This window comes from Coffea arabica, chromosome 5c (assembly GCF_036785885.1).
Source record: "Coffea arabica cultivar ET-39 chromosome 5c, Coffea Arabica ET-39 HiFi, whole genome shotgun sequence".
NCBI lineage: Eukaryota > Viridiplantae > Streptophyta > Magnoliopsida > Gentianales > Rubiaceae > Coffea > Coffea arabica.
The window spans coordinates 46,436,266-46,461,021 of record NC_092319.1 but is presented as its reverse complement, the minus strand read 5'-3'; the positions used below and the strand labels follow the sequence as shown (position 1 = coordinate 46,461,021).

At 36.9% G+C, this 24,756-nt stretch overlaps 3 protein-coding genes and 1 pseudogene across 6 annotated transcripts; 3 read left to right on the top strand and 1 right to left on the bottom strand.

Moving 5' to 3' along the window:
* Nucleotides 1–3,057: 3,057 nt before the first annotated feature.
* Nucleotides 3,058–5,501, top strand: LOC113689869 (uncharacterized). 3 transcript variants are annotated; one of them, XM_072051295.1, is made up of 2 exons: nt 3,058–4,018; nt 4,823–5,126. In XM_072051295.1, exons 1-2 carry the CDS (start codon nt 3,546–3,548, stop codon nt 5,010–5,012), a joined length of 663 nt encoding a protein of 220 aa, XP_071907396.1. In that variant the 5' UTR covers nt 3,058–3,545; the 3' UTR covers nt 5,013–5,126. The 3 variants fall into 3 exon arrangements, with proteins under 3 accessions (XP_071907396.1, XP_071907395.1, XP_027063464.1); XM_072051294.1 differs by having other exon boundaries at nt 3,069–4,018; nt 4,927–5,501; XM_027207663.2 differs by having other exon boundaries at nt 3,083–4,018; nt 4,957–5,501.
* A 2,057-nt stretch (nt 5,502–7,558) lies between these two features.
* LOC113689590 (eukaryotic translation initiation factor 5B-like) lies at nt 7,559–9,670 on the top strand (annotated as a pseudogene).
* A 924-nt stretch (nt 9,671–10,594) lies between these two features.
* Nucleotides 10,595–14,404, bottom strand: LOC113691114 (probable protein phosphatase 2C 39). 2 transcript variants are annotated; one of them, XM_027209319.2, is made up of 5 exons: nt 14,153–14,404; nt 12,641–12,889; nt 12,134–12,410; nt 11,468–11,622; nt 10,595–10,920 (listed from the first exon to the last, which is right to left on the bottom strand). In XM_027209319.2, the coding sequence occupies exons 1-5, from the start codon at nt 14,183–14,185 to the stop codon at nt 10,783–10,785; spliced, it is 852 nt and encodes a 283-aa protein (XP_027065120.2). In that variant the 5' UTR covers nt 14,186–14,404; the 3' UTR covers nt 10,595–10,782. The 2 variants fall into 2 exon arrangements, with proteins under 2 accessions (XP_027065120.2, XP_071907394.1); XM_072051293.1 differs by having other exon boundaries at nt 12,641–12,941; nt 14,153–14,382.
* A 7,471-nt stretch (nt 14,405–21,875) lies between these two features.
* On the top strand, nt 21,876–22,562 carry LOC113689599 (uncharacterized). The gene has a single exon (XM_027207355.1). The coding sequence runs from the start codon at nt 21,876–21,878 to the stop codon at nt 22,560–22,562; it is 687 nt and encodes a 228-aa protein (XP_027063156.1).
* The last annotated feature ends 2,194 nt before the right edge of the window (nt 22,563–24,756 follow it).

Below are 24,756 nucleotides of genomic sequence, written 5' to 3'. Positions count from 1 at the left end.
TGCGCATGTCATTGAATTTGGAAGTAATAAAGTATCAACTTTGAATCTCTGGTTGTAGTGAGGCACGTACAGATTCCCGAATGCAGCCAGAAATTGTTTAGCTGATTACGAACAACTTGTACAGAAATTGTACGCAGGCTGGAGAGACCGGACACTTCAACCTTGTTTCAATTCCTGCGCTGCATAATGAGTTGGAAAGGGATGCAACAAGTCCTCCAAAAGGGAGAAGCAGCAGAAGAACAGGCAGGCTTTCCTCAGTTTGCCTGGCCACCAGCCAATTTATCATTCTGGGCTCTGGCTGGTGAAATATTTAGTCACACTAGTTTATCATTCTGGGTTCTGGCTGGAGATTCTCAACTGTCATTTGTGCAGTTGAATAATGCACACCTGCATTAACCGAGCGCTGTGCTTAAAAGCTTTTATGGCTGTTGGCTTTTGCATCTAGAATCTTAACCATAGTTTAATTTCATTGTTTCTTTAGTAATATTGAGACGCCAGCCAAAGAAAATATTATGATAAATTAAGCACTGGATTTTAGGGAAACTTGTTATAGTTACAACACCTTATTCCAAGGTTACCTCTGCAAGAAAATGATAAGACTACATATAGTTTTGCAACTCTGGAAAAATCTCAAGAGAAACCTGTGTGCTACCCTAGTTATTCAAGACAAAATAATCCTTATATTCAACTGTAAATTTTCACGGAACACAATTTCCCTCTTGATTTTTGCTGACTCTTTGCTAGTTGCAATTCGAACACATGGGACTTGATTGGCTGTTTGTTAACCAACATAATGGCCCCCTGTTCCCGAGAGATGATACAACTCCAAAATGAAAACAATGACATCAAATTCAGTTAAAACTTGAATGCCATCTGCTTCAAGTTTCCCCTTGTTTGTTTTAATGCTAAAAGGGAAAAATACTCAAATAGTGTGAGATCTAGGGAAGCAAAACTTAGCAGAATTTTAAAGAATTGAAACCCTTAACAGTCATGCCTATCTCAAAATCTAACCTCTTTATAATTAGAGCACAACTCTGATACACTCGACGGACGTTTTCATGCAGCCGCATCTGCATTTATAGTACCTTGCTAGTCGCTAGTTGCTGCAAAATTATTATTATTATTTTCCATTTAGGAGTATTTCAACTTTTCAACCAGATTAATCCCCTGAAACGGTATAGACTTTGGCCCCAAGGATACCAAGCGAGGTAATACACGGGTATCGATCATGAGACCTGCTAGCAACTACTAGACGACGGAATCGGTCGAACTACCCGCAAGGGCGCTAGTTGCTGCAATTGAATTGCAATTATATTGGCCGTTCGTTTCTTTATGAAGAAATTTCATGCACAAGATGCTAATGTATGAAGTGTGCAGATGAAAAACATGCATCAACTAAGTAAAAATTTAACAAATTATAGTCTGATTAGGAAAGACTGGGAGGAAAAAAATAGGGGGGGATATATCTAAAAATATTAGGGGAGGGCAAAAAATCCGATCTGATCCGATCCGATTTTTCTTGGCGAGGGCAGATGCGGGTTGGGTACCCGTAAAAATGGATACGGATACAGATTAACAAAATAAAAACCCACGGGTACTTGACCCGCAGGGTATATTATATAAATATTAAAAAATAAGGGTTCATTATATAATTTTATAATTTTTAATCCTAAGTGTAAGTAAAGTGGTTTACAACCTCATATTTTAATCTCATATGATTCGCCTCTCCTCATCTTGTCTAAAAAAAGTGAATATTCTTGGTGAAACCTGAACCGAATGAATAAAACAAAGAAACATTTGTGAAATTCTATCATAAAAATTGTTCATCCCTTTCATCATTTTCTTTCTATTCTACTTCCATCGATCTTTTCTGCAAAATTTTGATCAATTCAATCAAAAATTTGTGTTTGGAGCTCCAATTTTCTGTTAGTTGGATAATTAAAACATTTGTGTCTTACATTTATTTATTTATTTTATTGCAATTGTGTCTCTTAAATTTGTTTCCTTTATTTTAGTGCAAGAAATTTATTTTTCTTTTTCATCACCTTTAATGCAACAAGGTCTATTCCAAAGATGTAAGAAAGTTGGGGAAAATTTTTCAAAATTACTTTGGTTATACTTTCTTCAAAAATTATTAACTCTGTTCAATTCTTTTCCGAACTTGATTCCACAATTGACTCATTTTGGATGCAATCTTGTACCATAATATCCTTAAGGAAGTTGGAAAAATTGTCATATACTTATTATTCTTGTGTTTGTTATGTTGTAAAAAGATAAAATGCGTGAGAATGGTGATGTATTCAAAATTATTATAAAATTTCGTTTTATCCTTGTATTTGTTATACTTGAAAAAGTTGCCATATACTTATTATCCTTGTGTTTGTTATGTTATAGAAGGATGAAATATGTGAGAATGGTGATGTACTCAAAATTATTATAAAATTTCGTTTTATCTATTAGATATTATAATTCTAATATGTACTAAATTTATGAAATTGGTTTGATTATTGGATGAAATGTATGAGAATGGTGATGCATGAATTTTGATTATAATATATCTACCAATGTTAATTGGAAAGCATACTTTTTTTTTTATTGAAAAACATATTGATATTAAGTAAAAAATATTTTTTTATTGAAAAATAATTTTTTTTTAGGGACGAGTATCCTATGACCCGCTCCTTTTTTTCGGGTACTCAAAAATATTAGAAGCAGGTTAGAGTCACAAAATAACTGATCCAATATTTTAGAGTCGGGTTAGTCAGGACGGCACCCGAACTGTGCTCACCCCTGAAAAATATCCCATTGCAGTTGCAAATGATCCTTCCCCGCTCACCACATGTCACCTGAATCCACCAAGTAATCCAATCATTGAGCGTGTATCCACGCGACAAGACTGAGAATGGGGATTTACCCTGTTCAACTAGAACAAGGCAATACAATTTATAACACAAATAACTATAATTTGACCACCTACGCCAACTACTGTTAGCCTCAGCCTCAGCCTCAGCCTCAGCCTAAGTCTATAAGAGCAAGCCAAAGCCTTCCCCTCCTCCATCTGTTAAGCTACATATTTCTCAAACTACCCAAGTACTTATCCCAATTCATTATTCCCAAAAAAAAAAGAAAAAAAAAACTCACACACACTAACAATCGCAGAAGGGCATGCATGATTGCATATTGCCTATACAAATACAAGAGCAACTATACAAGCAGACAAAGGGGCCTTGTAACCCCAAAAAGAAAAAAATGAAAAGAAGAAGAAGGATGCAGACAAAAGGAGCTAAGAAGAGTGCGGAGAAATTGTAGTGGTCCTCACTCCCTCAGTTCTCTTTTCTCCATCTCACTCTCTTTCTCTAATGTTGTAGTATTGTACTAGTACTACTTTTTAAGCTTTCTCTCAGCATGCCTTCAGTTCCATTGATTACTCTTCCCACACCCCATATCTTTCAAGTCTTTCTCATCCTCCTCTTGTAGTCTTCTCACTCTAGTTTCTTGAATTGAATTATAAGAAAGAAAGAGCCCTCCACAAGGTCGCTATCATCATGGAGCCTCACATGCACCACCTTAGGCAATCATCATCAGCCGTGCATTCCCCGTTTGCTCCAACCAAGAAAGTGACGGAAGAGGCAGAGACTGACACAGAGGAGGAGGAGGAGGAGGAAGAGGAAGAGGTGGACGAGGAGGAGGAGGAAGAAGAAGATGGTAATGGTGGTTTTGGAGCAGAAATTGAGGTGGAGCCTGGGCTTAAGAAGAAAAGAATGAATTTTGATGAGGGTCCAAGGAAGAGGGGTTCAAGAACTGCTGCTGCTGCTGCTGAAGGTGCTGGTGGTGGTGGTGGTGGTGGTGGAGGGGTGGCAGTGGCACCACCGCCGGGCTGCCGGGCGGAGAATTGTAAGGCTGATCTTACTGATTCAAAGAGCTACCACAAGAGGCACAAGGTGTGTGAGTATCATGCTAAGGCTGAAGTTGTCGTGGTTGAAGGACTGAAGCAGAGGTTCTGTCAGCAGTGCAGCAGGTTTGTAGAACTCGACTCATTAAGACAATTTTTTCTTTTCCTGCTTTCCCAAATCCTCTATGCTTATTTCCGAATTAATAGAAACATAGTTACGAGCTGTTTATCTCATCGTACCTCCTCTGGAAGAATTAACCATGATTAGGAAAATATTAATGTGATTAAATTCATAAATTAAGTTTCTGTTGTCTTGTCACAGGGAAAAAATGGGAAAAAACAAACCCATAATTAGGAAATAAGATACGCAAATGTGTCAAAGCTGTGACTAAACATGCAATGAAGTACGCAACCGTGGCCTTCTTTGTCGATAGATCAAGTGTCCTTCAGGGCTCGAATGAACTACTGATTATCAACTAGGAATACTACATCCTAAAATGCTTCAGATGAAGATTAAAGAACAATCCTTCAGATAATGTTTAAAGAGCATCTTGATTTGTATCACTATACTTGTGCATTACTGAACAAGTTGGGAAAATTATATGGTGTAGCTTCTTTAGATAACTGTTAAGTCTTCCAAACTAAAATTCCAGCTGGTCTAAACATCACTTCCAGTGATACGTAATGGAGAACTTTAGCTTTCTGAGAATCATGTTTGACAAAAGCTGTGTACAAGGAACTCCTGACTAAAAATGGATCAAGCAAGCCCTAAACAATTTCCATTTGCGGTGATGCAGAAATTTGACCATACTCTGGTACTTCAGTTAGTTCAGATCATAAATATTCTTTAGAAGTCCTAGTATCTCCGGGCTTTTTTCTTCGCAAATTTATCCTATCATGATAGCTTCTATCTTATTTGATCTTTATTAGGAAAAACAAATGCCAGTTGATGGACTTTTGGCTATTTTCTGCCAGTTATCTTCCTCTTGACAATCTTTTGCTTTTGTTATCGCGTAAGTTCTCAAATTTGCAAGGTCCAAGACTTGGTTATATTGTCTATCCAGATTCCACGACCTCTCAGAATTTGATGAGGCAAAGAGAAGTTGTCGCCGACGCTTAGCAGGACACAATGAGCGACGCCGCAAGCACTTTACTGAATCTCGTGGAGAAGGATCAGGACGACGAGGATCGAATCCGGGTACCAAGAAAGATCAATGCAGGCAGGTTGATGAAAGAGGAAGAACCCCAATTGTTTTACCAGAGAACCACCAAAAACTCCACATCCATTAGGCATTCATTAGTTGCTTACTCTCTTCTGTCATCCTATGGAATATTTATGCCATTTATGACATAGCTTCGAGCCTAGTTAGTTTGCACAACTTTTGATAACTTTTACTCGCAATTGTTTCACTTTTCACCTCCATGCGGTCTGTAATGGGTAGTATTGGCCTAACTTTAGCAGTTAGTCCAGACTATTTCAGTGTTGAATCTGCCTTCAACTCCCCTGTGAGGCGTAAATTTTTGTTCTTCGTATGGCTGAAAGATGAACCATGCTTCTCAATACTCAAATCGAGCTTGGCTTGGTAAGAGCTCGCTTGAACTTGGTTGAGCTTGATTTGTCAATTAGTCAACCCAAGGTTGAACAACATTTTATGTTCGGCAATTTTTAAATTTGATTAAAAACTCATTCAAGTTATTTTCGGCAAATAACAAGTCAAATTTAAATAAAATTTGAAATTCGTTAAAATAATTCAATAAGTTTGAATATTAGGATATTCAGTTTGATTATGCTCATTTACACCCCAGTTCTTTGTCTCTTAAGTTCTAGCGCACAGATCTACATTGTTTACTCCAATTGTGTGGCAAATGTACTGTCCAGGGAATCTTGTTTTCCCTCTTTTTCTGTTTCTTTGATTAAAATCTAAGCAATGTGGATTCATTATTCATTACATTATAAAGCACTAAGATGCAATATCAAAACAATTATGAAACTTACATGCAAAGGTTTCTGTTTCCAGCTTGTGTGCAGCTGAAGAACGCTCTTCAATTTCCAAAGCGGAGAGACAATTTTGGTAATAGCAGTAACATTCTGAACTTGAACACGAAATGGATTACCATTTCTCTTGTCGGCTTTCCAGGATGGCCGGATCCATGATTCATGATTTCACCACTTACCTGCTCCACGGACCTTATCATCAAAACAAAGGGGCATGGTTAATTTTAAATTCAGCAGATTAATCAGTTGAGTATATTAGAATCTCGTCATTTCTTTCTCCAAGGCCTATTAACATTTGTCATGGATAATCCATCATTTTCTGCAAAGAAATTTACCTGCTCTCTACAGTGCTTCCTTCGTTAAGACCAGACTTAAAATACGATCATAAACGGAACAACAATAGATTCAGCGTTTCACTATTTCAATAAAACGTAAGAAACCAAGGCTGCACGTCAGTTTTGTACCCTAAATATAAATGCTTTGGAAAGCTCTGCCTATCTAGGGGCTGGGAAGTAGTGTAAATAACAGCATGTTCGAAATTCAGCCAAAATTGCCTGCAAGATCAGAAGATTATACTCAGAATCCATGGACTTCTTTTGCCATCAGCTACTATTACTATGAGATACTGATTCTTCTCCTAATCTTGTTCCCTTGCCTCTGCCACACCTTGTTATTTTCTTTTCTTTTATTCCTTTTTCTTTCCAAAACAAACCCATAATGTGTACTATGGAATTGTTTTGACACACATAGTTTTGACACACATTGTGGTTTTGTGTTGGCCCATTATGAAGAAGCTGGTCATAACCTACTGAAAATCAAGCTAGAGCCTGGTCAGGAGATGGAATTGTGTATTATGTCGTTGGAGTGCTGCAGCCAGAAGAGGACTTACCTTCAGTAATATGGACTTCTTGGCCAACGGTTTTGCATGATCAACAAGATTCATCAAGAAAATTTTGAAAAATGCTTTGTCTAACAGTACTCTATGATCCATCGACTCGAGACAAGTAACCTACGTAATGTGGCCAAATTTTTTGCCTACTTGCTTAGCACCTTGGCACGTTTTGTCTTACATACGATTGACGGAGAGGAGACAACATCTTCTTCCCGTATTTCATCCAGATTCTCTTCCAGGAATCGTCTGTGCACCTTGGTATCATGGTTCAAAGTCACGGTCGCGAAGAACATGCCTCGCCTTATCATGCAACAGCAGAAGCCTCTTTCTGAATCTGATGAATCAGGTACTTCTAGTTCTCATGATTCAGATTCGTCTGAATCATCCTCGAGCTTGGAAGAAAGTGAAAGCGATAGCAAAAATGATGATAGACGTAGGAAGAGTAGGAGAAGATGAAAGATACTTCTGATTAACTGGAAACACAAATGTTGTTATCTGGATTAATTACAGCCTCATTTACTGTCCCAAAAAAAAAAGGCCAAGTGGTAATTAAGGACATTAATCAGTAGACCTTGACACTCAGGTTTCTTCTTGTCAGATTTAAACTCTTTCATAAACCAAAAAACGAATAGCAGTAGTATCCCCTTGTTATTTTTGCATAATAAATCAGATAGACAAGAAGAAGAAGCCGTCCAAGCCTTGTATGAAGAATTGTAGTAGCACTGCACAAGGAGAGAGCAAGGATGTAAGAACAAGAATGAAAAGATGGAAAGTTCCAAAGCATGTGACGGAGATCCATGAGAAGCTCGCTTTACTTTAACACAAGCTGAAGAGTGGAGAAAAAGGGAAGAGGAGGAGAGATTGAGGGAAGAAGAAGAGGAGAGGATCAGCGAAGAAGAGCTTGAAAGATTGGCACAAGAGCAGAAAAGTTTGAAGAAGGAAAGGGAAAAAGAAAAACGGTTGAAGAAAAAGCAAGAACGGAAACTCTTGACGAGTAAGCAAAAGGTAGAATCTCGTAGATTGGAGGCACATAGAGAACGCATACTACTTGGGATGATGGTGCTGATCTTAAACTGCTCAGGAGAAGTCCAGATGCTGAAGTAGATGTTGATTCTGGTGATCAGGAGCCTAAACCTCCAATGGCCATTAAGGAGTTCAAGGCAATCCCACATTTGAAATCTCAGATTCATCCGGAAGCTGAGGTTGTAGAACTAAAAGGTAATTCCTTTAAAGAAGTAGGAAAATTAGAATGTCATCTCCGTTCTCCAATCTGCTGCGTTATGGGTCATGTTGATGCTGGGAAAACCATGTTACTTCATTAACCTCGTGCCACTAATGTTCAGGAAGATCATGTAGGAGGCATTACTCAACAAATTGTCAGGTTTGTGTGACATTCCAGTTCTCTTTGTTGATATCGTGCATGGCTTGAAGCCCCAAACAGGCGAATCCCTCATTATTTTGAACTTGATGGGCACGCAATTCATAGTCGCGCTCAACAAGGTTGACAAACCTTATGGATGGAAAATATGCTACAATGCACCCATGGTGAAGGCAATGAAGCAACAGTCCGAAGGTGTGCAAAATGAATTCAACAAGAGGCTGACTCAGGTTATCATACAGTTCCAGGAGCAAGGAATAAACGCTGCATTGTACTACGAAAACAATTATATGGGGGAGACATTCAACATTGTGCCTACTAGTGCAATTAGTGGTGAAGGGGTCCCAGACTTGTTACTCTTACTGGTGCAGGGGGCTCAAAGGACCTTGGTTCGGGAACTTACTTATCAGAACCAAGTGCAGTGCATTTGTTTTGGAGGTTAAGGTTGTTAAAGGACTTGGGACAACCATTGCAGTGGTCTTAGTAAATAGTCTGCTCCATGAAGGAGATCAAATAGTTATTTGTGGCACGCAGGGTCCTATTGTTAATGGAATTCGAATAGTATTGAGTCTGACACCCCACCCACTGAAAGAGCTCCGAGTGAAGGACAATTGTTTGTGTTTGTATAGAAATCAATGCTGCATAGAGTATCAAAATTGCAGCACAAGGTCTTGAGAATGCTATTGCTCGCTCTGGGATTTTTGTTGTGAAGCCAAATGACGATGTGAAACGTATTAAGAAAGAAGCAATGGAGGATATCACATCAGCCATGAATAGGATTGGAAAAAAGGGGAGGGAGTATATGTTAAAGCTGCCTCTCTTGGCTCCTTGGAAGCCCTCTTGGAATTCTTGAAGAATCCTGCAGTTAATATACCTTTCAGCATTATAAGCATTGGCCCTGTGGATGAAAAAGATGCAAAGAAAGGAGCATCATGCTTGAGAAGAAGAGAGAATATGCTTCCATTTTGCCTTTTGATGTCGAGGTCACGCTGGAAATTTGGGAACTTGCAGATAAACTGGGTATCGAATTGTTCTGCGCAGATGTTATTTATCAGCTGTTTGATCAGTTTAAGCCTCATATTGATTATCTCAAGGAGGAGGAGTAGAAGAGAACTGCTGGAGATGCAGCATTCCCCCGTGTTCTTGAGACCATACCAAACACCGTTTTCAAAAAGAAGGGTCCCATTCTTTTGGGGATGGACGTCTTGATGGCGTTGCAAAGATTGGAACTCCACTATGTATTCCTCGAAAGGAGTTCATTGATATTGGCCATATTGAATTAATCAATAGCAGTGACATACCAGTTGATGATGCCAAGAAAGGTCAAAGGGTGACCATTAAGATCATTGATCGTTGTCCTGAGGAGCAGCAGAAGTAGTTTGGAAGGCATTTTGGTATTGAAGATGAGCTTGTCAACCATATCACTAGGGAGTCAATTGACATTCTTAAGACATATTTTTGGGAAGATCTGTCTAGTGATGAGCGGAAGCTGGTTCATAAGTTGAAATATCTTTTCAAGATATTATGAATTAGAGCTTCTATTAGAGAGAGAGAGAGAGAGAGCAAAAAAAAGGGAAAATGAAAAAGAAACATCCCGTTTGGATTGTTATTTTTAAGAATTTTTGTAAAAAAAAATGTATCGTATCAATTTAATATGTGTGAAAAGAAAAGATATAAAAAGATTATTAGAAAATGTGTTCACGAAAAAAAAAAAAAAAATTACTTTAGAAAACTGCAAATCCGAACAAGGATTTCTTTTACAGTTTCATCACCTTTGGTTTTTAGCTTATAGTTTCGAGCGTACCAACTTGCATGGAGACTACCCTCTGAAATTGCACTCTGAATTCTTTTATGAGATGCTCCAAAGGGGCAGTTTGTTGATTATCCCTATTGCATACCTTAAGCGGTCTCTCTTCGCTCTTACATACACTCTCAGCGCATAAATACAATCATGGCAATTACGGTCCTCATTTAGGAAGAAGCTATGTTCTGCACCTTTCAAATGAAAGCCCCTAGGGAACGAGGAACTAGCAGAGTCCTGGACTCTTGGGACTCGCATAGTGTATTTGCTTGAAAAATAAGACCACGGTTCTTTCCCAAATTTGTCTTCTCAATCTCAAAAATCACTTTAAGATGGACATATGAAGAATCTGAATCAGTATGAGTGATTGCTCAGAAAGTGAACAAAGACGAGGGATGTTTCATATATGAAAGAACAATCAGTAAAAATTCAGCGAAATTCCAGACAGCTACATTTCAGAGAACAAATGTGCTAACGGCAAAACTTTACTGCTGTGTACAACAGCACGACAGCAACCTTAACCAGTATATTGTACATTTAAGCTTTCGAGACGATGGCAAGTACAGAGACAAAAAAAGGAGGGGGGGATTGTGTTGTAAACCATCACGAATAATCAACATGCTGAGACAGACAAATGATGAACAGAGTTCAATTTACTTGGGAGCTTATACATACGCCACTGTACTTTCTCTGCACATTTTTTTTCCAAGACAACAAGCACTTTAAAAACCCGTACAAAAACCAAGAGGTCCAAGGCCAATTGACTGGACAATTGAGGGAACAGATCAGAAAACTACAGAATGAGAATAGTAGGCCAGAATTATCATTTGAACTTGATGACTATACATGATATATCATCACTACTTTTCCTTGCTACAGCTTCCTCAGTAAGGTGCTTTGCTGCAGCCCGAGCTTCCTTTTTGTCTTTCACACAGTCGACTGCCTCTTGATTTGACATTACCTGCCAAGAGAATTGCAACTTCTAGCACATTTTTCACCAAAACCAGAGCGCTAATTTAACAAGTAGCTGCAGTGCTTACAATTCAATCAAATATCTCCAGTCCAAAAGAACCACCGAAATACAACATCACCTAATACATTGTTTAGCATAGGATGGTGAACATATCTCTTCACTTATTCTTATGCAGGATACCCATCTTCCCTCGTCTAGTTATGTTCAGCATTTCAATTCTGTTTGATGCTTAAAATCCCCTGTTTTTAATCATCCTAGAATAGAAAAGATTTTTAGGAAGTATTCTTCCTGAAATTAATTGTCTATGGCAGCTTCAGAGTATGTTCACTCTTATCCATTTTAAGCATGCACCACAATAACTTCAATACCACGAACACGCATAACTAAACATCCCATCATTTCATCCATGAATGGACACAGTCCACCATGTCACTTGATTGCAGATAAGATTCAGCAAAGTAATATCCTATATTAACAGCTAATAAATATAGAAAATCACAAATATGAGTTTAATTTTAAAGATGAGAAGTTTGACCTTCCATATGCCATCACTAGCTAAGATAACAAACTCTGTATCGTCATCTATGATCTCTACAGCAACATCCGGTTCAGAACTGAGGTGTTGCTTCAGGCTCTTATCACCAAATGCTCTTGCAACTGCTAACTGTCCATCAACACGTGCAACATCACCTGAATGATAAGAATCATCAACAAATGTAAGTCAATTGATAAGAGCTTCGTACTACCGCCAGGTCTATGTTCAGTCAAAAGTACTAAAAGATCTCTTAGATCTTGAGAACCCAACTAATTCTACTATTGGTAAGGCATGACCTTGGTCCTATGAAAAGACTGCAGCATGTGCATAGGATACTCTTTCATAAAGCATTCTACCAAAATAACTCTTGCATACCACTAAAGTTTGAAATTTAAAAATAATCAAACACAAAGAGATACAAGTATCATCGAAGGTCCAAAGCCAACCTATGATACCGAGAAGAAGAGTCTAGTAGCAAGGCTTCCCATTCTTAGAAACCACAGTTTACTAAGCTTCAAGATTCTCATGTTACAAAGCATGACAAGTCAAAGTCACCTTGGTTAAATGTTGTAATTTCATTGAGAGAGGCACAAGAAGCTGCAAGTGCAACAGCCTCCAAAAACTGTAACTAGCATTTCATTTCTGCTTACTTATAGAGTTCCATACCTGGAAAGTTTGAAACAAATCCACCTCTATTCTCAATGTTTTGCCTCTCTTTATTAGGTTCATGATCAACTGAAAGCTGCTTTGCTACCCCATTCTTGCAGAGGACAGCACGAGAGTCCCCAACATTAGCCACAACAAGTTTTTGACAATTAACTAATATTGCCGTTACTGCAGTTGAGCCGCCTTTACCCAAATCAACTGCTTTCTCTAGTATTGTAGCATCAGTGATCCGATATGCTCTTCGAATAGCATTTTCAGTTTGAGTCCAGAAGTCAGGCTACACAGAAGAGGAGAAAAGCATGTTTAGATTCTTAAGATTGAGAATCATCATACTGCAATCAATCAACCAAGAATAAGACCCCCACAGCAGTGAAAAAAGTACAGAACTTTTACAGGACAGCCATTCTCTTGAAGGAGAAGAAATTTAAAAAGGAATAAGACGATCTTTTTTGGAGGTAATAACTATTAAGCAAATAAGATAATCTGTTTTACAGAAGTTTACATTACCTCATTCAAAATGTTGTCAAACAAATGAGACCGCAAGTAGTCGGGAATTTCATGACCAAGATGACCATCAAATATCGCAAACAGACCAAGCTCATTGTCACCAACTTGCTTAAATTGTGCAAAAAGATAATCCTCCATAGCATGATGTCCTTTCCCGGCAACTGTGTGATAACCATGAGTAACATGTTTGTCCATTTTACTCTTACCTTTTCCTGTTTCAGATGCAGATGAACCTAAACCCACTTTTTCCTGCAAAATGCAAAGCAATTATTTCCTGAGATGGTATTTTGTCCCTGATTTACTGTAGAGAAACAAAAGAGAATTCAGCAGCAGTTTCCAGGATTGCACCAAAACTGTACTATGTATCTTAACAGAGTATTGGAATATTGAAGCATTATGCAATGGAAGAGCATTATTTTAACATTCACTAAATTCTTTTCCTCCTTTTGTTTTACTTTTTATTTTTGGGGAGAAGGTCATATACTGAATTCGAATCTGCCCAATAAAGATATTTTTAGAAATGGGGAGAATGTAAGACCGTAATAATATCCAGAATGTCAGTTTTAGGAACATGGTCATATCCTACTAAAGTTGAACTTGTTTCATGAATGTAATGAATAAAAGACCATGCTATATACTATAAGCACAACAAAGTATACATGTTAAGGTCTGCAAAAATGGGAAGCATTATCATTCAGTTAAGCTTTAGTTACATCTTAGGTTGTGAATATACTGTCTTCCCACAAGTAGTGCAGAAGCCATCATAATAGTCTGAGATTCAAGTGGCTAGATGCTAATAGACTGACATAAACTACTGTGGGCGAGGCGTCAATTTAACAAAACTACGCTAAGATATGCACTGAACGCTAGTATGCCTTGTTTTACAGCATCTATTGGGCACCAGACGGCCCCTGCTAAAGGATGGCTTAAAGAAATGCTACTGATCCCGAAGAAAGTAGAAGAGCCGGGGAAATTCAAGATTGCATTTTTATGGTCAGTTAGATGGGAAACTAAGTCAGGTAACATCCCTGCTAATATGCATTTGATTCAAGAAAACTTCCTTTTAAATCCCTCGACTATCTAATACTGTGATAAAGATTAAATATTTTTAAACTTTCATTAATTTGGTTAAGCATAAACAACCCTATCCAAAACAAAGTCATTTACTTCAGACTACTTATCTACAGTCTACCCAACTAAAACCCCTTAACGAAGTAAAACATTAACAGTACGGTTCATGAAGCATTTCTTCCTAAGCAAAGTCAACATTTGAACATGTAACTATGGTAAAATTCCACCAAAATGAGTACCAGGTTCCCTCAATATGGTGTTACAACGCACAAGAATGCAGGTAATACATGATCAGAGAAGTACAAACCGCATTATTGTGCACGTGGGCCTTTTGTAAATTGAAAAATGGATGCAATTTTCGGACTCCGATTAAAAATAAAAAATAAAAAAAAAGGTATCAATATCCCGACCAATACTAGGGTAGGAGAAGTTTGTAGGTACCTTCATTTTTTGCAACATTTCTTTGCCAGCCATGGTGAGAAATTAGACTAATTCCCGGGGATCTTGTTTGTAGATGTAATGGATGATTATTGGAAAATAGTTTGATATTGGGGTGAGGCCAGACGAGGAAGACAAATGAAGAAATTGTCAGCAAGAATTGAGAGAGAAAGGGGAGCTGAGTTAATGAGAGACAACTGTGGATGGAAAGGGCTGACGAGCCTCCCATTCCCCTCCAACCATTTGACACGCAACATTTTTCTGTTCCTCCTCCTGCGCCCTATGCACTCCAGTCCAATCCCGACCCTTTTTGCAATTATCGATGATGACGTGTTGGCTCCATCAGCTTGGAGTTTTCTTTTTCTTTCTTTTCTTTTTCTTTTTTGGCTTTTTCATTTATTGATTTTTCCTTTTTTTTTTTAATGCCCTGCTAAAATTTCTCCTTTTTCCTATTGATTCTGATTCTCTCTTTCTTTTTCTTTTGCTTTTTCTTTTTCTTTTTCTTTTTTCTTTTTTCTTTTTCTTTTTTGGGGAAGTCGTTTTGGGTTAAGAACGATACAGTAAAATATTTACATGACGAATCAAGGTAAAATAATTTGGGGATAATTGTGGAAACCTCCCCTGAGGTTTCTAATATTAGCACTCATCTTCATGTAATTTAAGAAATAGCACTGACCTCCCTTAAACTTACTGATTCTTTGCATATTTAATCCGGGCTAGAAAAAGTGCCATTAAAATATCATTTTAAGGAGTGAAATGAGAAATTTGTGTCAGATTTGCAACAAAAGATTGTAAAAATTTACCTTTATACCCTAATTATTTGGAGAAACCTAATGAACAAATTTTGCAAAAGAAACCTTGTTTCTTGTCAATAAATTAAGTTACTAATTAAACCACCTGTAAGTGTTACCTTCACATATTTAATTTATGTTAAATACAAAACCTATCAGTTTTTCTTTCGTAAAAATATTAGAGTAACACTTTTTGAATTTTACTTACAAACATTTATGTATTTAACATAAATTAAATGATTCAGAGTAAAATGCTCATAAATAGCTAGTACTTTGTTCATATAATTGAGGAAACCCATAAAGAGTTGGTATGTTATGAGTAATTTCTTTTTTTTTTACTTTCATATATTTAATTTTTATTAAATACAAAACCTATCAGTTTTCCTTTTATAAAAATATTAGTGTAACACTTTTTCAATTTTAATTACAAACATTTATGTATTTAACATAAATTTAATGATTCAAAATAAAATACCCATAAAGAGCCGATACTTTGTTCATGTAATGGAAAAAAAACTATATTAAATAGATAACCTATAGATTCCTTTTTGTAAGAATATTACTGTAACATTTTTTGAATTTTATTTACAAACATTGATATATTTATCATAAATTAAATGTTTGAGAATAAGATGCCCATAAAAAATGGGTACTTTGAATAGGTAATGCCCATTTGTCCAAAGACTACAACCTTTAAAATTTATTAATTGTTAATTGATTTGTAATATTTTGTCATTCCTTTGCTAATACAACCTATTTCGTATGTAGCACAAAGAACAAATTTGGTACGTAGCACAAAGGACAAATTTGGTATAAATTTCTCATCTCACTTTCTAAAACAATACTTTAATGTCACTTTTTTCAGCTTAGACTAAATATGCAAAGAATTAGCAAAGTTCAAGAGCGGTCAAATGCTATTTCTTAAACCACAGGGGAGGTGAGTGTGAGTGTTAGAAACCTCAGGAGAGGTTTCTGCAATTTTCCCAATAATTTACCAAATGACCCAATTTCGCTGATAAGAACATTAATTAGATCATCATAAGATTTAGGGAAATTTTCATATACCTCTCCTAAGATTTCTAGCAGTCTCACTCCCCTCCCTTGAGGTTTCCAAACTATTAGATACCTCCCCAGACAAAATTTTGGATCCTATTTCTTACGTCATCGTGAGCAAAAATACTTAAATACCTGCATAGTTAATAGATATTTTTGCAATTATCTAGACAAATTTAGTTAAGTTAGTTATGAATACGGTTAATATAATCAACGATTATTTAGATTCCTTTAATGAATATATAAGATGCCATGAAAAAATGACGCCAAAATTAGGCGCCAGTTGATAATTGATATATGGCCTAGAAAGTTTCGGGTACAGCAAGTCATTTCAATTAGTCTCTTTAAGCTATTGTTGATATATGGCAAAGAAAACTTGATACATGGCATAGAATGCTCTAGATTCTAACCTTTGCTGCTGCATTTTGCTCTTACAAATAGTCTTGTGAACTGGTCATTGCATACAGACGTTGCAAATAATGACCAGAAAAGAGCCATTGCTTTCTAGGTGTGAAACTGAAGTTAAAACCTTCATTCAGTCATTAGTTTCACTTGCACCCCCTTGAGGTTTCATTCTTGTTAAATTCTCTGGATATTTTTCATATGATATTATCTCACAAATGCAAGACAATAAGGGCATTTGTGGTATCAAATTGTTGTCTCTCTCCAGCTCCCCATTTTTAGTTGTTTGTATTTTTTAATTGGGTTGGATTTGAGATTGCCTACTTAGTTTTAGGGAAAGTTTCTGATATTTTAAAAACCTTAGGAGAGAGGTGTGAGACTGTCAGAAACCTTAGGGGAAATTTATGAAATTATCCCTGAGATTTATAATTCGATTCTTAAATCCTGCAAGAAATTTTAAATAAATTAGTAAATGACATTCAAGGTATCAAGTAATATGTTTGAAATTCTTACTACAAATTGCGTGTTCCTTTATATTTTTACCTTTTATTTGTTTTGTCAACTCAAGTCTATTGATTTAAAATACCAAAAATTGACAGGTGGCGAACTTGTGCAATAATAAGTACCTACTCGAGAAAAATACAGATTTTGTATATAGCGGTGAGTAGGGTCGAATTCATAGGGACTGGGGATAATTCGTTTCTTCTAGAGTCTAAAGTATGGAGGGGTTTTGGATTAAATGCTAACTAAATAAATTAACTGCAGAAAATAATTAATTAAAAGAAATAACTAAGAGAAACTCTAGCCAAGGGTACACTTCAGAAATGGTTCATGCAACTGATCATCGATTCAAATATAATTCCAACATTTATTAATAGACCAGTTATAGTTGTCATGCACGCGATAAACAACCAACCTTTTCTTAATTTCTCGATAGTTAAGGTACGACCGTTAACTATTTCTCTAACCCAAAAACAACCATAGATACGACTGTAGGATTTAATTTATAGATTGTATTAATAATTAGAAAGACCCAATCCTAACTAACAAACACGCTACGAGGGTTTGTTTAAGTTAGATCACATGTTCCCCTGACACAAATCCAAATATGCCAGTTGCTACTGGGATAGAGATAACGAACAATTACGGATTCAATTATCCCTATTTAGCAAAATAGCCTATATGAACAATTAATCATTGCGCATTAATCAATCATACACAAGAGCTATAACAGTTAAAAGCAGGAAACATATGAATACCAATAAATGGAGGAAACAATTAAAATAAATTAGATCTCACAGAAATTATTGAACCAAATCTTCAGTTGTCCCCTTGACTAGCAGTAGGAGGTTAGTTCTCCATTGAGAGTAACTCACGCAATTCCATTGAAGATACAGGTGCCGAACCTGTGCAATAATAAGTACCTACTCGAGAAAAATACAGATTTTGTATATAGCGGTGAGTAGGGTCGAATCCACAGGGATTGGGGATAATTCGTTTCTTCTAGAGTCCAAGGTATGGGGGGTTTTGGTTTAAATGCTAACTAAATAAATTAACTGCAGAAAATAATTAATTAAAAGAAATAACTAAGAGAAACTCTAACCAAGGGTACACTTCAGAAATGGTGCATGCAACTGATCATCGATTCAAATATAATTCCAACATTTATTAATAGACCAGTTATAGTTGTCATGCACGCGATAAACAACCAACCTTTCCTTAATTTCTCGATAGTTAAGATACGACTGTTAACTATTTTTCTAACCCAAAAACAACCCTAGGTACGACCGTATGATTTAATTTCTAGATTGCATTAATAATTAGAAAGATCCAATCCTAACTAACAAACACGCTACGAGGGTTTGTTTAAGTTAGATCACATGTTCCCCTGACACAAATCCAATTATGCCAGTTGCTAGTGGGATAGAGATAACGAACAATTACGGATTCAATTATCCCTATTTAGCAAAATAGCGTATATGAATAATTAATCATTGCGCATTAATCAATCATACACAAGAGTTATAACAGTTAAAAGCAGGAAACATATGAATACTAATAAATGGAGGAAACAATTAAAATAAATTAGATCTCACAGAAATTATTGAATCAAATCTTCAGTTATCCCCTTGACTAGCAGTAGGAGGTTAGTCCTCCATTAATGGAGAACAACCATGCGAAAAAGCCATCTGAATCTTACCAAATTGTTCCTGGCCAAATCGGCCAAGGAAGAAAAGTAAAAGACGAAAATCAAAATCCAAGCAATTGTCCTCCCCAAGGTCGGCTAAAAAGGAAAAGTACAAAGACCTAAGTCCCAGCCGAATTGTTCCTCCCGAATTTGTTGCTGCCTTCAACTCTCAATCACGCGGGATCCGGCCTTCTCCTTTTCCCAAAGAGTCACGGCTCTTTTTCTTGTTTTTTGGCTGAAGTCCTAATCAAATGGGAATCTAGCTTCCCTTATTATTTTTTGTTTCCTAATTAAAGTCTACTAGCAAATAAAACTAATCTCCTAAATAGGAAAAGAAACCATAAAAGAAAATATCCCAAGTTTTCTAATCCAATATTAAAACTAATAATGAAGATTAAAATCTTCAAAATCTTCCTTCAGAAATTGCCTTGAATTCGACTCGGGCTTGGAAACCAACCCCAAACGTGCCACCATCAAATGAATTGGAAAAATGCCACTTTTAATCACGTTTTGCTCCTTTTCCTACAATTGGCACCATTAATCAAATATAAGTAGAATCCGACAATTAAAATAATATTTGGCTAAAATAAAGGGGAAAAATAATTATAAATGTAGTAACAAATTATAACCTATCAGGCTGCTTCAATTTTCATCCCCTTGTTGTATGTCATTTTTTTTCCCGTCTCAGTTGTGTTAAAGTTTTAGTGATATCAAATCACTCTCAAAACCTTTTTATTTTTTTACTTATGTTCAAACCTTTTTTTTTTTGTGAAATCGTTAAATTTTCACCCTTTCATCTTTTATAAATATTATGTATTTGTGAACATTTAACTATTGATATATGTGCAAGAAGTTTGAAATTAGATTCTAGTGTGTTTGGATTGGGATGATTTGAGAAAAAATAATTTGCTTGCATCATAAATACAAATTTCAATACATCTTTTTATCTGTCCAATCACCTTTTTATCTCACATACATCACATCACAAAAAATATTACAATAATTATGTCAAATAAACTCCTATCCAAACACAAACTCCTCCTTTATAGATTTCCAATTGTGACAATCAAACATGTATTCTACCAACCGCGTATTCTTTCTTCAGTCATTAGTTATCACAAACATGTATACTATCATCCAAATTCACGATCAAAATTCATCTGAGCTAAATTACCTCCAAAAAAAATTTCACGAAATCCTAGATGAAAAATACAGATAAATGTTTCAAACCCCTTATTTACACCCCAAATAAAAGCCCTTTGCTAATGGCCAACCAAGATAGCTCACTTGGTTACAGTTTCTTGGATTGAGAATTGGTATTTCATGCCAAACGAAGTTCAGAAAACTGTAGAAAAAAGCAGAAGAAACTGAGGTTCAGAAAACTGGCATGGTAAAGCTAAGGGCTCATTACAGCCTATATCAATTTTGTCATAATAATTTATGTTCCACAATTAGAACAGTGCAAAATAAGATATGAATTCTCCTTTATCAGCCACTCGTTTCCCTTCCCCTAAGTCAAATAGTTGTAATGGTAACAAAAGAGAACGTATACAAAAAATGACATCAGACCAAAGATAAAATCATAAAATACAAAATGGAAAATGTTACTTAATTGTGATCAGCAGAAAAGAAAATAGTAGTAGCTGGATTTGGTCAAGATAAATGCTGGAAAGAAGTGGGTGGGTTTATTGGGTCGGAGTAGTGCTGATAGAACCAATTGTGGAATGAGCAATTCAGCCGAAAGAAATGCTTAGATGGACACATAGTAGCCTCAAACTTTTCAGCATCACCTGGGAGGCCCAACAATGAAGCTTAACAATTGAATTTCTGGGTGGCGGCATGTTGGCGGACCTGTGGTCCCTCAGGCAATATTAGGGACCAATGGGCCCAATGATCCTCTAAGGAAACCCAATAGGAGACAATATAATTTTCTGCAGACGTCAGTTGTCGCCATGTTTGAGGTTGACAGAGAATTTTTTTTTGGTCTATAATAAAATTGGAAAAAGTGCGATGGGGATTGATTTCTTCTCTAAAAGAAGTCCTAATTCTTGCCTTTGCTCCCATACACAGGAGAAAGCTACGTTGAACCCATGATTGCAGCTTCTTGGGACAGCCCAGACAACCCAATATGCCAACACTTGAATACTTTTTACTGCTACTCCATAATTTTTCTCACACTTCTAATCCTCTTTTGCTTTTCATCAAAGTATTCTTGGAAGTTGTGTTGTTCCAAGGGATAAAGTTACAAAAGCAAATGGACAGAGACGCATGCATATCCATTCAATAGCTATTAACAAAACAAGGATCAGCAAAAATTATACTCCTGCTTTGGTGTCTTTTTATGGCACTTCGGCTAAAATAAAAAGAATGGGTACTTCAATGTTTCACCTATGTGGAAAATTATTTTTCTATTCAAAGTTGATCGTCTAATCGTCTGTCAACCATATAATCAAAATGTAAAGTTTATTGAAACCTTGCTATCCATCAATGCTGTAAATCTCTACCAGATAAAGAATCTTGGTGAATTTTTTTTTTTTTTAGCTTTTGTCAATTGTCACCGTTTACTCCTACTCCTACTCTAACCTATTCTAAGGCGGTAACCTAACTGAGTCAAGGGGAATCGACAGAGATTGAATCACCATCGGACAATACGGATGCACTATGCACCTACGTGAATCTAAGAGAAATCAGATTAATAACAACATGATGGGAGGCAAAGTTTGAACTCTTGACATTCCATAAGACGTGGTGGCTAACTACTCTAGTGATGGTTAATCATGCTGAAACTTCACCCGGGTGATTTGCAGACTTACCTAGTTCCACTAGGCACATCTCCAATATATTACTTATCATGGTAGGAAGCTAGGGATTTGATCAAGAGTGTGTTATAGTTTAAATGTATCCTTATGTTTTGGCTGAGAAGTTGAAGAAAGCCAGTAAACTATTCTACAAGAAGCCACTGATATATCAAAAGGCATTACATTCTTTGTTACCATTCTTTAACCAATTCAGAACAAATTTCATTGGATTAAGCCACACGCTCCCCAGTATCATTACAAATCAGATAGTTTAATTAAGGCTTAAGTTGGCAGGTTCTAATACATGATATTGACCACCAGGTCTAATCAAGATGCCCCAACAAGGGGTCCATTGCTTGTTCAGTGATCCCACATTTAGGCATAAAGCCATTCCTCTTACCTTGTTCATATCACCGAACTTTAATTCTGTATAAATCATTCTCCAGCACTCTATATCTCACTTGAATTCATCAGTCTAGAACTGATCAAATTCCATGGAAATCCACAGGCGAAAAAGCAGTTCCGGGGACAAATTTTCATTTCCAATCATCCCAGTTCAAGATCAAGATTTTGAGTTTGGTTGTGTCACACCAGGTTCACCAAATTCTACAGCAGATCGTTTGTTCTTCAATGGCATACTTTTACCTCATGCTTTCCCATGTCAGCCTACAAACAACGTCATCAGTTTCTCAAGATCAACTAGTAGAACCAGCAGCGTATGCAGCAAAGATTCATTGATGTCGTCACGAAGCAACAGTACGAATAGCAGCAGAAGTAGTAGCTGCAGCAGTGCAAGAACGAGCACAAGTGAGGCTGCAGGACCGTATACATCGGACAGCAAATTATTCAGCAATAATCAGACAAAAATTGCTGGCAAAAACCCTGTTGAAAAAGACTTGTACCAAGCAACAAGGAAGCCTGTTTTGACTCCACATTACGGCTCTTCTCAAAGGTGGCAATTCATTGCACCGGCGCCAGCTATGATGCATCAAGTTTCACGCGCAAGGAAGGCTAAAATTTCTGTAAGAGATCAAGTATGCAAGTCAAAGAAGCAAGGCCAGGATTGGACAATTGCTAGAAGAACGTGGTTTGGCCTGAAATTCTTGAGGGCTGTTGCGTCCGCATGCAAAGAATGTCATGCTGTGAAACCATCTTCGCGGAAGTGTTTTGAAAAGAAATAAGAGGCTTGAAGGTTGAGACAAGTGATAATAGTGATAGTGAATCATTGGTTGAATGGTTTTCCTTTTTTCCCTTTTTTCCATTTCCTGCCTCAGGTTCACTGCTGCTGGACATAATCCATCACTTAATTACTTGGCATCTGCGAGCTAATCTTAGAAAACTGATTTTGACTCTGAAAGAAAAACTGCGTGCAACTAAAATCAGGAAGTTAAAGCTATTGGGGTTTGGCTTGTAAGCCCCGTTATTGATAGTTCAGAATCATCATTTCATCATAATGAAGATGTTGATGTTAAAGACCAAATTTATCTTTTAGAGCATTTATAAGAAACTAGGACTCATTCGCCTGCATTCCATTGTTAATTCCTTTTCCATACTCGACGCTTCCTCCCTAAAAATTACTGCACAACACAGCATCCACGACAATGTTGAAGTAAGAATTGGCCCAAATGTTTCGCAGTCGCTTGTAAACATATTATTATATTTTACATACTAGAAGTATTAGGTTGTGCAAAATTGAAGCATTTTGTCTTCTAACAATTGTACATCTTTACCAGACAAAGTAGCAGTACACAACATTGTTGTTTTTTCTCTACGAGTGTGGCTCAATGTGCAAATATGAAATGGTTGGATAAACAATAACTTTGTGGAAACTTTCCGGTGGTGCAACATAGACAAGCCGCCGGAGAATGATAAAAGGAAGAACCCAACGGCAACAGTTTCCTTGATGCCCCAACCGAGCAAGTCTGCACAGACTTTTGCTGCCCTTGGATGTGCTGAAAGATGCGGATCCTCTATTTTTAACTTGTAAGCACATCTCGTGGACTCAAAATGGGATCGAGCAATCCTAGCCAAGAATTACCACTTCCTCATCAGTAGATATTACAAGAACAACAATGAAGTGGGATAAACCAAACAGACAAGAATCTTTCCATGGCAAAATCAAGTTCGTCTGCTCCAAATCCAGTCGAGAGTGAGGGCCAAAATGTCAAGGAAGGTGCATTTGTCACATCAACTCGAATAGAAACAAGTTAGAAATCTTCCCCCTCAGCCATTCAGTGGTTGAAGTGGGATGTTGCAGTAACTAGAAAGAGACAAATATGACCTATATGGGTTGCCTCTTGCCTAATTATATTTCGCATGGCAGTCACCCGGCCCTGAGATCAGGATTGATGGAAACCCCAGATACAGTACACTGAAGACAAGACGGCAGTTTTTTGTCTTGTTTATTCAACCCACTAACACTACATAGCCATATATACATATAGTCTTCCTCGACGGGTGAAGTCAGGTATCTAATCTTGGAATTCATTTAAAGAATTACGGCACTCAAAAAAAGGATCACCCCAGTGAATGGCTTATCTCTATAGGAGTGTAGGACCATAAGTCGACAAGGGTCAATCCATTGTTCCTTAGGACACTTGAGACAAAATCATGCAGAATAAAGGATTCACCATTACATGATCAAGGATGATGCCAATTGGGAGGGGTCGTAAATAGGCCCCTCATCCCAGTTCTTGAATTGATGTTACATGGAAGACGTGGACTTTGAACATCTGTGAAACACACAAATTAAGTCGAGAGGCAGGCTATTATTGTTAGGGATAGAATTTTCTGCCAATTACACCTAAATGAGCATGATTATAATATTATTTTTGTTTAAAGCATATGCAAAAAAATGAAACTAAATTGAATAAATTTTACTTTTGGATGGATAAAACTTTACAACTTTCATCATAATTTTAGCCCATTTTGCACTATCAAAATGTTCTGGGCAAATTGAATCACAAAGCATTCATAGATGAGTTTGATTTTTGAGTATGTTGATCTGCCTGTGAAAAATAAAATTATTAACATAAACAAATTATTGTAGACAAACTTAATTGTATAAATTTTAAAAATAGATAGATGAATGGAGAAAAAAAAAGTAACAGAGAAATTCTCGCCTCATTGGCCACCAGTGGAATCTAGAACAGGAAACAGGAAATGTAAATATGGTAACTTTGCACGTTCAAATCTGGACCAGCATACCCTGCTCTACATTGCGAAACTCGTCACCGTGGGAGGGGAAGGGCGGTCAGTAGACTGAATTGAACTCGCGACCTTCCACACCCTGGAGTAAAACAAAAACCAACCCATTTCTTATCAGTCGGAGGTTAGGTCTTTGATGAACGTTTCCAAGTAACAAAGCATTGAGCT

What these genes read in the sequence shown, in the direction of transcription:
- LOC113689869 (XM_072051294.1), top strand. Translation starts at nt 3,546, where the DNA reads ATGGAGCCTCACATGCACCACCTTAGGCAATCATCATCAGCCGTGCAT. An exon ending in TTCTGTCAGCAGTGCAGCAG is followed by an intron (nt 4,019 to 4,926) that starts GTTTGTAGAACT and finishes CAAATTTGCAAG; the next exon opens with GTCCAAGACTTGGTTATATT.
- LOC113691114 (XM_027209319.2), bottom strand. Translation starts at nt 14,185, where the DNA reads ATGGCTGGCAAAGAAATGTTGCAAAAAATGAAG. An exon ending in TTGACAACATTTTGAATGAG is followed by an intron (nt 12,411 to 12,640) that starts GTAATGTAAACT and finishes TCTTCTGTGTAG; the next exon opens with CCTGACTTCTGGACTCAAAC. An exon ending in ATTTGTTTCAAACTTTCCAG is followed by an intron (nt 11,623 to 12,133) that starts GTATGGAACTCT and finishes CTTATCATTCAG; the next exon opens with GTGATGTTGCACGTGTTGAT.
- LOC113689599 (XM_027207355.1), top strand. Translation starts at nt 21,876, where the DNA reads ATGGAAATCCACAGGCGAAAAAGCAGTTCCGGGGACAAATTTTCATTT.